At 42.9% G+C, this 13,828-nt stretch overlaps 1 protein-coding gene across 2 annotated transcripts in view; it reads right to left on the reverse strand.

Moving 5' to 3' along the window:
• Positions 1 to 13,828, reverse strand: part of LOC128456718 (glucocorticoid receptor) — a 58,756-nt gene that overhangs the window by 13,269 nt on the left and 31,659 nt on the right. The window contains exons 3-5 of one of the 2 annotated variants that reach the window (XM_053441013.1): positions 8,631 to 8,800; positions 7,021 to 7,047; positions 1,788 to 1,904 (exon numbers count right to left, since the gene is read on the reverse strand). In XM_053441013.1, the coding sequence (XP_053296988.1) occupies positions 1,788 to 1,904; positions 7,021 to 7,047; positions 8,631 to 8,800 (314 nt within the window). The remainder of the gene's footprint in view (positions 1 to 1,787; positions 1,905 to 7,020; positions 7,048 to 8,630; positions 8,801 to 13,828) is intronic. The other variant, XM_053441014.1, reaches the window with a different exon arrangement.

A 13,828-nucleotide genomic window follows, 5' to 3' on the forward strand; every position in this document is an offset into this window, starting at 1 on the left:
CACTCAACACTAATTTGTACAAGCGATTGACAACAATTTACTGCCCCTGAGGGAGCTTCAGCTGGGAACAACACGAGGAGCCAGGCCCCGGGCACTTAAGGCAGAGGCTGTACCCGACCTGTTGCTTCCCGTGCTCCTCAACCCGGCTCCCCGTTGTGTCCCTGAACCTCCGTCCTCTGAAGCAGCACCAGGTGGAAGATCATCAGGTGATCCAAGGCCTGGACTTGACCCTGGATGCATTATTCATTGATCACTGTGGCATATATATAAGCAAGCGTGTGCAGAACCACATCCATAGACCCTCGTATAGATGATACTGCAGGACCACCGTGCTGCCGCAAAACACTCAGGAGGACTTGCACATGGAGGTTTCGACAATCGTCAGTAATTTCCAGGGCCGGATGAAAGAGATCGTTTATTTCAGAAGTGTAGCTCTATCTTCGTGTAATAGAGATGTGTTCACATTCAGCGCTTCCCTTCGACTCACGTTTTCCACAGAGCTGTGGCAGATTGCAGAGTCGTGACACTACACTCGCCTGGAGGCCGTTCATTCACATATCTCAAGGTCTGACTTTATCGCTCTTAAATCGGCCGACCTTGAAAGCATCAAAGCCACTAATTGAAAACAGATCTTCAAGGCATGCAGGTAATCTGCTTTCATTTCTGTCACTGTCACCGTTTTTTTTTTTACTGTATTTCAACCAAACGTTAAAATGCCAGATAATCATATGGGACCAGAGACATTATATCTGACGTAAGAGTCAGGTCTGTGAGAGACAGAGTGTTTTCGGTGATGTATTTCTCATGGAATGGTGGAAGCAGAAGGTCTTTCAGTAAAAACGAGCAGCTCTCCTCATCCCTACCTTCCCCTGTCATTACCCAGGCTTTGATGCTGTATAGAACATTCACAGTGATGGTGACGGGTTAGGTTTAATGTTTGAATGCATGTTTTTTTTCTCTGTTCCTTTCCTACCAACATAGGAAAAAACAATGAAATCAAAATAAAATTCTTCTTTTCCAGTTTTAACCCACAAATGTTGGCGTTTTGGAAAACTAAATTTTAGCAAAAAAATAAATAACAGAGCATATGTTTGTAAAGATGTTGCCTTAATTGACCCCTGGTTTAGCCTGATATTAAAAAAGGTTTTCAGTAATTCTACAGTAAATTAAATATAGTTTTGTATAATTTTCAAATATTAAATGGCTGAACGATCGTTTGTTTTGAGTGTTGAGGTTTATATTTTTTCTGGTTATGTTCTAAGATTGTGTTGGATTTACTGATTATAATATTTGAATCTTCCCAGACTCAATATTTTTAAATAAGTTAAAGTCTTTATTAAAATCTGGTTAGCAAAGTTTGATTAGGTTCTTCTTCTTGGTCTTGACAAAAGACAATAAAAAGTCAAAAACCTGATAAACAGTAATCCCTATTATAACTGTTCTGTTATGTATTTGTATATTGTCGATCGTCTCGCAAAATGATTGTTTTCATAAAATACTTATTGGGAGTGTCTACATCCAGCCCAACATGTATAACTGAAGGGTTTACATGTGGCTGAGCTGCACTTGATTCATTCCACCCTGTAGCTGATAAGCCATGCAAACCTTTTAATTGTCCAATCAAATCCACCCCCCCATGTCAAATACACCCCAATCACATGTTCCATTTCACCCAGAAATACGCCATATTAAAAAAAACTGAGTCCACTCGAACTGCCACTTCTCTGGGACTCTAACGCCGGTATGTGAGCGCTCGCTGCCGTCTGAATGCAGCCGGGCCTGTTTACCTTCCAAGTTCATTCCGGCTTGAAGACATTTCCTGAAGCGGCAGGCTGGACAGTTCTTCCTGCGGATCTTATCTATGATGCAGTCGTTCCTTCCTGCACAGAGGTAGTTGTGTTGGCCTGTGAAGGGGAGAGGAGGAGGAAGAGGAAGAGGAAGAAGGGAGACATTAGCAGGCTAAGTGGGTTTAAGCAGGATTAGTCTGAGCAGTACGTATTTTGACCACACTAACCACCTTTTGGTTCTACAGTAAGTCGGAGAAACCTGTGGTGTCCCACTGGTGTTGACAGCTTTACTTAACACAACACGGCACGATCTACAACTATGACTTCTTGTAGCCCAACAATCAGATATTGTTAACGTGGCCAACTTCCCCATGGTGGCACATGACCTAGAATCTAAAAATGTTCCACAATGCTTCCTTTTCTCATAATAATTATTTTACCAACTGAGAATCACTCCCCTACGGAATCAGGATGTGGGCAAATAAACCAGGGACAAAAATGTGATTAAATTAAGTGAATTTTAATAAGAGACAGCAGGAGATATTTGACCAGAGGCGAGAATTTGCTCTGTGTGTTAACGTCATGAAACGTTTTGTATGTCAGTGATGCACAAGCACCACTATTCACAGAAACTGATTTAATCAAATCTGATAAAAAGATCAACCCCAACAGTGAATTAGTCCCCCCCCCCTCCCCAAGCTCATTATTTCCTGCTCCATCCAACTCTCCATCTTCTTCCCTTACATGGTGTCAGGTCACGGAGGCAGCAGGTTAACAAAGGCAGTCCTCTCTCTAACCACCTTTTGCAGCTCCTCATGGCTCGAGTCCGTGGCCCCTGCTGATCTGGGACTTACTAACCCTTATCCTTTCTCTAAGGCTGAGCTCAGTCACCCTGTGGAGTTAATCAATTCTATCCACTCGTATCTGCTATTTCATCCTTCCAGTCAATATTCAACGCTCATCACCATGAGGCGATGGTTAAATCATGGACTGACTTGAAAATCGAAAGTCGATGCCTTCGAACTCAGCTCTGTCACCTGACAACTCATCAATCCCTCTGTCGAGCTACCGCTGCTCTGTACCCTCACTCCTGAACAAGAACCCTGAACACTTTAAACCCTTCACTTTGGGCAGAATATCAAACTCCACCAGAAGGGGAACGATCTCTCATTTTACAGCAGGGAACAATGACCCAAGACTTAAAGGTGGACACTCCACACTTGGCCTCAAACCAATCCAGAAGGTCACGGCCACAAAACGACATCATCTGCAAATAGCAGAGCCACTGTCCTCCCTCCCAGCCGCAGCATTAGATTTCGTCCATGAAGATCATAAATAGGATTCGGGACAAGGGACAGCCTGACTGAGGTCAAAACCCACGAATACATGTGTGAGATCCAAGAACACAATATCACTCTGGTAATAGGGGCTGAATGACTCATATCACAGCCCCAGGAAGTCCGTATTCACGCAGTACCTGTCTGAATCCCCTTAAGCATTCTTCATTAACTTTATATGATCTATTTGTATTTACTAGTACTTTTCTGTTCTTGGGCATTTCATTGTTGGACATTTGTTGCTCGTGCTGTCTCCCGAGCTTTTCCAATGTCAAAAGCTCCCCGCACAATAACACACACGTGATGATGTGTAAACCCTAACCCTAACCCTAACCCTAAACCTAACCCTAACCCTAACCCTAACCCTAAGATATTTGTCCACCAACGTGGCACAAACACTGAAATACATATTGAGGAAAAGCCGTACGAGATCATAGTGTGTTTTGCGAGACCCTCCTAACTCACATTGCAGGACGATCTATTTTACATCGTGTTACAATGTCAGTTTGGAAGAGGGAGCCTGGGCCTCAATGCAACGTGGTTACATTTGCTTTGAGTACATACAGTACTTGTCTGACGGAGCCCGAGGAGAGTCACATGAATCTTATTATTCAAGCATCAACACATTCTCTTTGAGTTCAGACTGAGACATAATCAATCTAATGGAGAAAATTAATGAAGGGACGTTGCATCACGCCGAGCATGCACAGCCACTTTCTAGGTCTCACAAAGAAAGAAGTTCTCTGAAATCAAACTGTCCTAATTAACTACGATCACAAATTAGCTGCCTCTCGTGTCTGACCATCCTCAGGTCTGACATTGAGCTCTATACGGCTACCGAGGTCTCTAGTTAAGTATTTATACTAAAAAAGATGGATAGAAATGAAGGTTGTGCACTGAAGCTGCTGTAGAATTTGGTAATTTAGAGGAAAAAGAGATGAAAAACAAAAGAACAAATCAAACAAAACATTGGCAGTGTTTTTTTCACAGTTTTTCCAACTGAAAGGATCCACACTGCATCTCACCTAAGGTCTAATTACCTCTAACTGTTTCAGCTCAAGCTCTACTAAGAGAAACCCATGACCAGATCACAGCCTTCATCTGAACAGTATTCGTGCTTTGAAAATTGTAAAGTAAAAAGACCATGAGCTCCTTCCGGTTGAGTGCGTGCCTAAACTACAAGATACTCCCCAATGACTGTAGCTATGGAGAGGTCAGGTAAAGCCCACGCATTAGTCACTTCCTTAATAATAGCATTGCTAATTATAGAACAGATATACACAGCGATTAGTCTGTGAGCTGAGGCAAAAGCAGAGGATACGTTAAATAAAAATAGCAGCATGGAAACCTTGTAGTGCTCTCAAGACTTTGTGCGTTATTCTCAATTGATTCAGAGATCATCGCACTGGACGATACAATAGAAACTCCACTTGTTTTGCCTCTGCAAGTGTACACTTACTTTTCACACATACTAAAAGGTTTAAATTAACTCTGATTTGTCAAAAGACTGGTAAGTAATAAAAACAAAATGCCTTTTCAAATCTGCCAAAGAGGTTGTGTGTTTTGTTATGTTTGTTTGTCTGTTTTTTAGATGAGATTATGTAATAACCAGATAACTGATTTTCCTCGAAACTTTTTGGAAAGATGCAGTTTGGGCCGAGAAAGAACACGTGAACTTTTGGAGCAGAATTGATTAAGGGTGCAGAACCAGGATTTGTTCCCCTCATTCAACGTCGGGAGATGGGGGCGACTTTTTGTGAATCTATCCGGCAGATCAATGACATGCTGTGGTAATAACTATGACCAGAAATGAAATGTGGATTTTCTGGATACAAATATTTATCAATAGGGAGAAGATTTTTATTCATTTGCTCTATCTGTACAATTTAAAACCTGCAACAACTACCAATATGTGAGGCACAAGCACTTTTGACAGATCTCTAATAGTAACAGAGATATGTCAAGGCTTTGACTTCAACGTTTTGAAGTGTGGCAGAGGTGCGCTCTCCAAGGGCCCCGTCTAGTTTGAGTCTGTGTTCATGTCTGAGCTGCTTTGACAGGTTTATCTTTGACAGGCTGTCAGCGATTTTCAAGGCTTTCAGACCTCTGTCATACCTCAATAACAGGGAGTCGCTTCAGGTAGAACTTCCTTTACCATGCAGGCCTTTACATCACATCACCTCCCCTCCCCCCCCTCCTCTACGCCCCCAGTAAGTGACTATACTTAACATACTACAGCCGCTGACATACATGTACATGAGTACCTGCAAACAATGAGTCTGGGACCTCAAGCCAATGATTAGCTGAGCTTAATGATACTTCAGAGCAGCAGGGTCCTGTCTTTGTTGTTGTATGTAAATCTCAAACACTTCTTCTTCACACGTTTACACTATAACACTTATTAAACTATGCAGTGTTTTAGTTGATTTGGCAAAATTCGATAAACATATAATAATGAAGTTAATATTATAGTATTGGCATTTAAATTATATTATATTATATTATATTATATTATATTATATTATATTATATTATATTATATAGAGGGATCCAGCTTTGAAACTCAAGAATAATCAGACTCCACAGAGACTGGGAATTAATCTGCAGGGCTGGTGGTGTGACAACAAGATAGCAGCCTCGGGGGTGCCAGTTGCAGCCATCGCTGATATCACAGGAAGACATTGCAAACAACGGCGTAAACAGCCATCTGTGGTGTTAAAAAGGGCCAGCTGATTCCCACTGATATCCTCTCTCCCTTATCCTGCCCTGATCTGCTAACAAGGACCTGGCAGCCCCTTCAGCGTGGGCTGACTGAGCCGTGGGCTGGTCTCTGTAGCTCACACTCACGGAGGGGCTCGAACAACGAGTGGTTTGCACCGTAAGAGTGAGGAGGTACCGGGTTTCTTTCAGTTCAACTATAAATATTAGTTAAGCTGACCTTTTGTTTGTTTGTTGGTTTGTTTGGAAGCAAGATTACACAAAAACGACTGGACAGATTACAATGACACTGGGGGAAAGGATGCGGTACGAGTCAGGGAAGAACCTATTCAATTTTGGTGTGAATCTGGATTACTGGACTGATTACTTTAAGTGTGTGCAATTCGTTGCAGCTTGATTGAATTAAAGGGGACTATAAGAACTTGGCAGAGTTATGTCCTCCAACCGGGGCCATTATCGTTAATTAATCTGATAGGCTGCTAATTAAGAAGCAAACTCTGGCTTGTATTTGTGAAATTGTGACAGGCAAGGATGGCGTTTTTCAAAGGAACCCGTCATATAGCAAATGTACGGGTTTGGCAAAGCCCATGGAAACTGAGAGTAACAGCTTCGCCATCTTCCTGTCGCTGAAATACTGATACAAGCTGAATAATAGGAAAATGATTGGTTTAACATGTCTGTCACTGCTATGACAGGTACCAGGACGCGGCCTCAATACAACAATCATCAGAAGCAGGGAAACACAGAGTTAAAGAAACACACAATCACAAAAAACGAAGAAAAAAATGTAAACGGGAGATTTCTGACATCAGATCTTAGCAGGTTAATGTGGGTCAAGTGCAAAGAAATGGGGCTAATTCGGGAAATGGCTGTGATGGCAATTATTTGCTCGGCCACCTGCGAGGATGATGAGGTGGAGCGGTCCAAGCAGAAACTCGAGAGAAAGGCAATTTACTCGGATTTGAATTACCAAATCATTACATTCGCATGCATCAACAGAGAGTTGGCAGAGGAGACTGCACAGTACGTGTGTCAATTCAGACTGGTTTTATTTTAGTGCTGAAGGAAAATACAGGGACACTGGCAAATCAGAGGCCATAGTTTTATCATCATCATCATCATTATTATCATCATCATCTTCACATTATTATGAATATTATTAAAAGTGCATTATTTACCATCTGTGTTCTGGCGTGCTCTCCATCCTTCACCATAAAGACAAGGACCAGAGAATGGAGAGTTGTGGGTGGGGGGGAGAAAAACAAGAATATCATATCTCAGTGCTACTTTCGGTAGCTCTTTTCAAAATAAAAGTCACACTTCCTGTTGAGTGCCTGGATAAACACTGCAGAATAAAAACAGCTGATTTACAGGATAATACTTAGCAATCAAACAACTCTAGACATTCACTGTAGCGGTTCATTTCAAGTGCTTGTATATATCATTTTACAGGTTTCACATATATTCTGTAGCCTAAAATAATATTTCATTGCAGAGAGGAATCTAAAAATGCTGACATCATTAACCACCGGTCACATTTTAGTCCAGAGCTGTTATATCCATGTTCACAACATCCACTTACAGTCAGAGAACTGATTTCCCTGCAGCAAGTCTGGTCCCTAATTGTATTATTCAACTAGGCAGGTAGTGAGTGTGGCAAGAAAACAGGCTGTAGGTCTTCTAACTGTTAGTGCTGGTTATGTCAGTAGCAGAGCAGGGTCAATACAATAAACAGAGTGGTTTAGTAACTGTTCCCCAGTGCATTGTTTATCAATGTGTATGCAATAATCCGTAGGAGCGGAGCTGGGGGCGGTGGAATGCACGGCGGAAAGCATTTAGCCCAAACCACTTTCTATTTGTCACATGCATTCCTGCCCCTCCCATCTCACGGAGAGTTCTTCATGGCAATTAGTTCTAAGGTGAACTTCCTGACATGTAAACGTCACGCCTGAGACATGATCTGACTCCTGTAGTCGAATGGGTGTGTTAAGATTAACATATAAAGATACCGGGCGATACTGTGTTAATGGGAAATTTTCATGGTAGTGGTAATATTTCTTATCACAATTACAAACTTTTTGCTTGTAATTTTGATCCTGGTTGTTTTCGGGACAAACAGGAAATTGCAGGAGAAGGTGAGGCGGTAACATGTGAGGAACAAGATTCCAACGTGCACAGGGACTGAGTGATACGTGTCCACAAAAGCTCAACTACTCCACTCTGACATCGGACTGTGAGACAGGGATTAGATTTGTATTCCTGCGTCAGGGAAGAGCTTCAAGAGATGACCTTGTGTAATTCAAATGAACGAGCCTTTGGAACAAAGTGTGACTGATGTTAACTGCTAGTAGGGGCACATGTACAAGGTTGTGAATGTATAAATAAAGAATATATGCAAATGTGATTAAACCTTGTGTAAATGTGGCCAGGAATACTTGGTGCAAAAATGAATCAAAGAGACATTTCTGCGACATGCTTCTTGAAGCCTCTGCACATTTATGAACCGCCCATGCACGTGTTGTTTGATTAGACCTCTTCTAAAGACCGTGTGGGTGTGGGCAAACTGGATTTGAGTTTTATGACCTCATAAATTCCCCCCATATTTCCATCCATTTTCCACCTGACCAGGTCCAGTCAGTCGGGGTAATTAAGGAAACGTCTGGTGGTTGTGTGCAGAGGCTTTGAAACATCGGTGTGAACCCTGTCATTTGTCGTCATGCCGGTTGTCACGTTGTGTTGAATGATGGACTGATTGATGAGGGAGTGGATGCAGGAAAGTGGAACCTACCTTCGACGGCCCTCTTGAAGAACACCTTGCAGCTGCCGCAGGTCACGACCCCGTAGTGGCATCCCGACGCCTCGTCCGAACACACCAGGCAGATCTTATGGGTCTGACCGCCGGGCTTGGACTGGCCTGCCGCTGCAGAGCTGCTGGTTTCTCCTGCTCTGGGAGATGAGCTGGAAAATGAGCAGAAGGAGAAAGAGAGAAATGTGAAGACGGGTGACTTACAGATGTTTGTGGTTTGTGGGTAAAGACGGACTCAATGGAATATTGTGAGGATGTAAGGAGACATGACAGATGCAGTCTCCTCAGGAAAAACTTTACTAACAAATATATGAAAATTGATAAACATGATAGTTCTGTTTGATCTTTGGTTCCTGTATTTCACTTGTGATATTCTTTGAGTTATAAATATAGAAAAGAATACAGAAATATTTTCCACCTGAATGAAGCACTGTATGAATTCCATGTAAGAAAAGTTTAATAAAGAAAACTGATAAACATTTCCATTGTGATGCTGCTTCTCTGAAAGACAGCTTTTCAATGTTATTGCTGATATTACGTACACAATTTAACAAAATGAAAAGAAATGATTGATTCCCAAAAAATAAATTGTAACAAATAATTAATTGATTATCGATGTTAGCAACAATTTTTTAAATGATTGTTTTTGTGTCCTCAGAATAGAAAGTTGTTCTTTTTCTCATAATGGATTTTATAAAATGAAACACGGAGAATCCAACTTTCATTTCTACAAATGACAATAATGAAGCTAATTAAGTCACCGTTGTTACCCATTAGCTTTTTTACAGCGAGACTTGATCCTGAATATGTGCTGTTGTAAACCACATAAAAAAATAAATATATATAAGAGATAATTTTTGAGTTTTTGTGCACAAAGTAAAGTACAAAGTAATCGTCAAAACTGTGAAACGTCAAATGTGACTCAGACTCAACTTTGACTGAGAATATGGGAAACAATTCTGAGAAACACACTTCATTCTGTCACACCCATTAAAGAAATGTAGATTGATACTGTGTTGAGTTACTGGAGCTGGAGGAGCAGAGGCTCGAACCTTCACGACTGCAGCTCTGTAGAACTGAAACCCAGTGAATCATCACCGCTGCTGACAGATCCTCTGCAGTTCCAAACAAGGCTTCAGAGTGTGAACATTTCGGTCATTCATGTGACCAGAAATCGATCAAGTGCGACTAAACATTTTCCCTGGTCACACCAGTGCTCTTGACATCTAGCAGGTCTGTTTCTGCGTGTGTAAATGCTTATGAGTTATTCCTTATTCCCACCCACATTCTGCAATAACCTGCTCCTGCTCTGCCTCTGACCGGCTCGGACCCTGATGCCCCTCACCTCTGAATGCGGGGGGGGGGGGGGGGGGGATTGTGCAACTCCACCCTGTATATCTCCTGGAGTGATATCACAGCCTTAAAAACACACCAGCAATTCAAAGTGACGATAACAACTGATTGTTTCAAGAATATTGCTGCAGTGCCTGGTATCACCTGTCCCCAGCCCTGATAGACACAGTCCCTTACCCCCACCCCCACCCCTCCGGCACTGACCCCACATCTTTGGCGGAGATGACCTCATTCGACTCAGAGCCAGAGGCAACAATATTAAAAAAGATACATTCCTTCCACGAAGAATGGGTTGTCTCATTCCCTGGGCTCCTCCCACATAATAAAACTGCCGACGTTATGCATTACATTTGTCACAGAGGGCGCTGCTAAGGTATGGCTGGGAACGGTCGACTCCCCCAACTCAAAAACGTCAAAAATGTACAATGTCTCCCAGAACCACATCCTGAACCATGACAGGTGATGGACCGAAGAAGTACCCCAACCACAGCAGCAAACCCAGTCCTAATCTCACCCCCAAGCCCACACTTGTGTTACAATACAAATGAAAGCCTGGTTTAAAGACCTTGTTTGAGAGATTAGCATGCGCACACAAAGCCGTCATTATCCCCGGCCGTCTATAATTAGACTTAAAGCAACTGAGACACCTGAGCAGCAGCGTGAAGCTTAACCAGGCAACTGAGACCAATTTGTCGGATGTATCGCAGGCAAATTGTCAGCATGTCAGATGAGAGCATGTGAGGTTATAGGGGCGCGCTGGGGCCCGACTCCAGACTAGTGTTAGACTGACACTGCTCCACGATCCACAACAGGAATTTGACGGCATTAGAGGGTCTTAAATTTCCCTCTGTTTTCCCCCTTGATTGTTTTTACAGCGCCCTAGTCGGAATGCATATGGGAGTTATGTAACAGAGCTGGCTGGCTAAGCTCGATAATGACTTGACATTCAGACCTATAGATATTTCGATGTGGTAACCGACTAATGCTGCCAAGTGTTGTTTCTGTCTTTCTTTTTTTCTGTGCAGGGCCTCAAAGCTACAGAGCCCTGTAGTAGCGCGTGAGATGAAATTTAGCGTCCAGGCACGCAGACCAGGAGCCACACCCCCCACTCGTGACCACAAAACAAGCACGACCCGACTTCACCGGGGCCTCATGGTCATTGGAAAGACAACACTCGCTTGTGCAAACTGGATGGCGACCAAGCGGAGTAGAGGTGCTGCTGGATGTTGGAAGGCGTCCAGCTATGTTTATATCCCCAGCTTCACAGTGGACAAGCCAAGATCATTCCAGACACATGAAGACAGGTTTGGCAGAGGTCTGGACAAAATACACAATCACAGTGTTTTGAAGATGGCATAAACACAGCGGGGGAAAGGGAGAGCAGGGAGCTCGTTCCCGGTGTCTGGAAAAGAGAGAAGCTAAATCCAGAAATACCCTTTCCCCTGTATATCAAAGAATCCATGCATTATTTTGGCTCTAAAAAAAAGTACAGTATGGCACCGCAACGACAATTTGAAGAGGACTAGCCTTTTGTGGTCACAAACTACACCAGTGCAATGGGTTTAACCAAACATACAATATACACAGGTCAACCTCAGACCATGACTTGCAGCTAAATGACTGCGTACGCTTCATTCAGAAACTCGTCCAGGCCACAACCTCTGACTGTTTTTAACTCCCGTCTTCATTTTTAGACGAACGTATATTCATATAGGCGCCCGGATGGCCACAAGCGATTTGCTGTAACATAAGGCTTCTATTCAGTGCATGGCAAGAGTTATTTATAAGATTCACAGCAATGCTAACATGAATTCCCACAGTGATCACATTGCCTATCATGACCTGCACGGGCTGAGACGAGACTGTGTGCCTAATGTGTACCACACTTCACTTTGGATTGACAGTCAGGTAATAATAGGGTGTGTGTATTGAAGCTGTCATCCGTTAAGTTAAGGACGAGGATTGCGGTGTCCGGTGATTTGCTCATCTTCCCCGGCTCTCTCATTACTTGTCAACTTGAAGCAGCTACGGTCGGACTGGATGCTGTGAACACTAATTACCTGGCAGTGCTTGACCTGTGATGGCTCCATCAAGAGACTCCCCAGACACAGCCGCCAAACACCCAACTGCAGCAAGTTCAGGCATTTACTGTACAGTGCATTTGTTTCATCAGTCAGAGCTACACTTCAACACTTGAACTAAAGGAGGTTATGTTTTCACCTGATTGTTTGCATTCTTTGCGAGCTAAACTTCTGGACGGGTTAACACACCACTTGGGGGAACGCTGCCGTGTTGGCCCTGTAAGAACCAATCACACTTTGGTGCAGATCCACGCTTTCATTTTCTTTAACATTGCGAAAATGGGCATTCTCAAACATTTTTATAGATTTGTCAGTGAATAATTTCAAAGATCTTGATCTTGAAAAACATCAGGGAGGTTGAGGGAACTCATATTCATGCTTGTGTCCATTACGGTGCAGCTCCAAATAAAGACTGTGATCGAAGGAATCTAAATGGGGTTTAGTGAGAGGACTGCTGGGCCTTGGCAGAAGTATGTACTCTCACTATTCTAATATTTAATGTTCTCATTTTAATGATCCTTTCTACTTTTTTATTGGGGACTATTTTGGCATTTTAATGTTCATTCCAGAGTTAAAAAACACGTCACATGATACACAATTCAATTAGCTTTTTTTCTGGTGGTGTAAAAAATGACCACAGGGTGGAGTATGAATTAAAACACCACCCACCCACTGACTAGTGCTCTAACTTACACGCTCGTCCTTTCACTCAGCCAACAAGCATGGCTCTGAGCCACGCAGCACAGTTTCAGGCCTCATTAATTTTGTCCTCATACTGGATGATTCACTGCAATAAATAACTGCACTTTTGTTTTGTCACTCACACACACACACACGCTCAGCAAAAGTAATTTGTGTGTGCTGACGGTCAAGAGCAAATCTGAAACTAACTCACTCTGCAGACAGTGACTGACACACACACACACACAGACTCTAATCTAGCAAAGACGCCCACACACGCTATCACCAATTCTATCAGGGGAAACTCAAGCAGCACATGTGAGTACACAGAAAAAAGTAGGTTGCACTTCTTTGCTGCGCTATCTCTGCCCACAAATCTGTGCAAGCTCGTCTGTGCTGTGGGTTTCGAGGCATGCTGCCAGTCACGTCTGCCGACAAACAGGATCCTCTGTGCGAACACATGAAAACAATATGTGTCAGTTCAGAAATATTGGAGGGCCTTGGCAGCGAGACTTAAAAATAAGACAATAAATTAAACCAAACCCTGCCGCAGCAGAGAGCGTGCGCATGCAGGTCTTTGTTGAGAATGCACAAATATTTCTAGAGTGCGCAACGCATAACTGAAAGTCAGATTTAGACTTCTCTCTCCAGTCACTCAGCTTTCTATCCCAGTGCTGATAAATATTCACAATAATGTAAATGAAAAAAACAACCACCAACATATTAACGTTTGTCATGCGGCCAATGTTCAGACAACGTATCACTTCCTCATATTGTCCAATGCTGAAGCTCGTCTTTTCAGCCTAGGTCTGAATCCCTTGGTTGGAGCTCTTGTCTCTTTGACCCCCCGCTCTGATTGGCCGACTGGCTCACTCTGTTGGGATTGGTCAACCACTTCCAGCAAACGTAGGAAATGTCTGCCGCTCCTAAGGATTTACCTGGCTCCGTTAGACTTACCGCTACTAACTGTGTTTATTATGCAAATGAAGAGGAAGTCAGTGTTTCCTCTGGGGCGGAGGAGCTCCCTCTATCGCAGACTTTGGGCTTTTAAAATTAACAGACTTT

The sequence above is a fragment of the Pleuronectes platessa genome, chromosome 15 (genome assembly GCF_947347685.1).
Source record: "Pleuronectes platessa chromosome 15, fPlePla1.1, whole genome shotgun sequence".
Lineage (NCBI taxonomy): Eukaryota > Metazoa > Chordata > Actinopteri > Pleuronectiformes > Pleuronectidae > Pleuronectes > Pleuronectes platessa.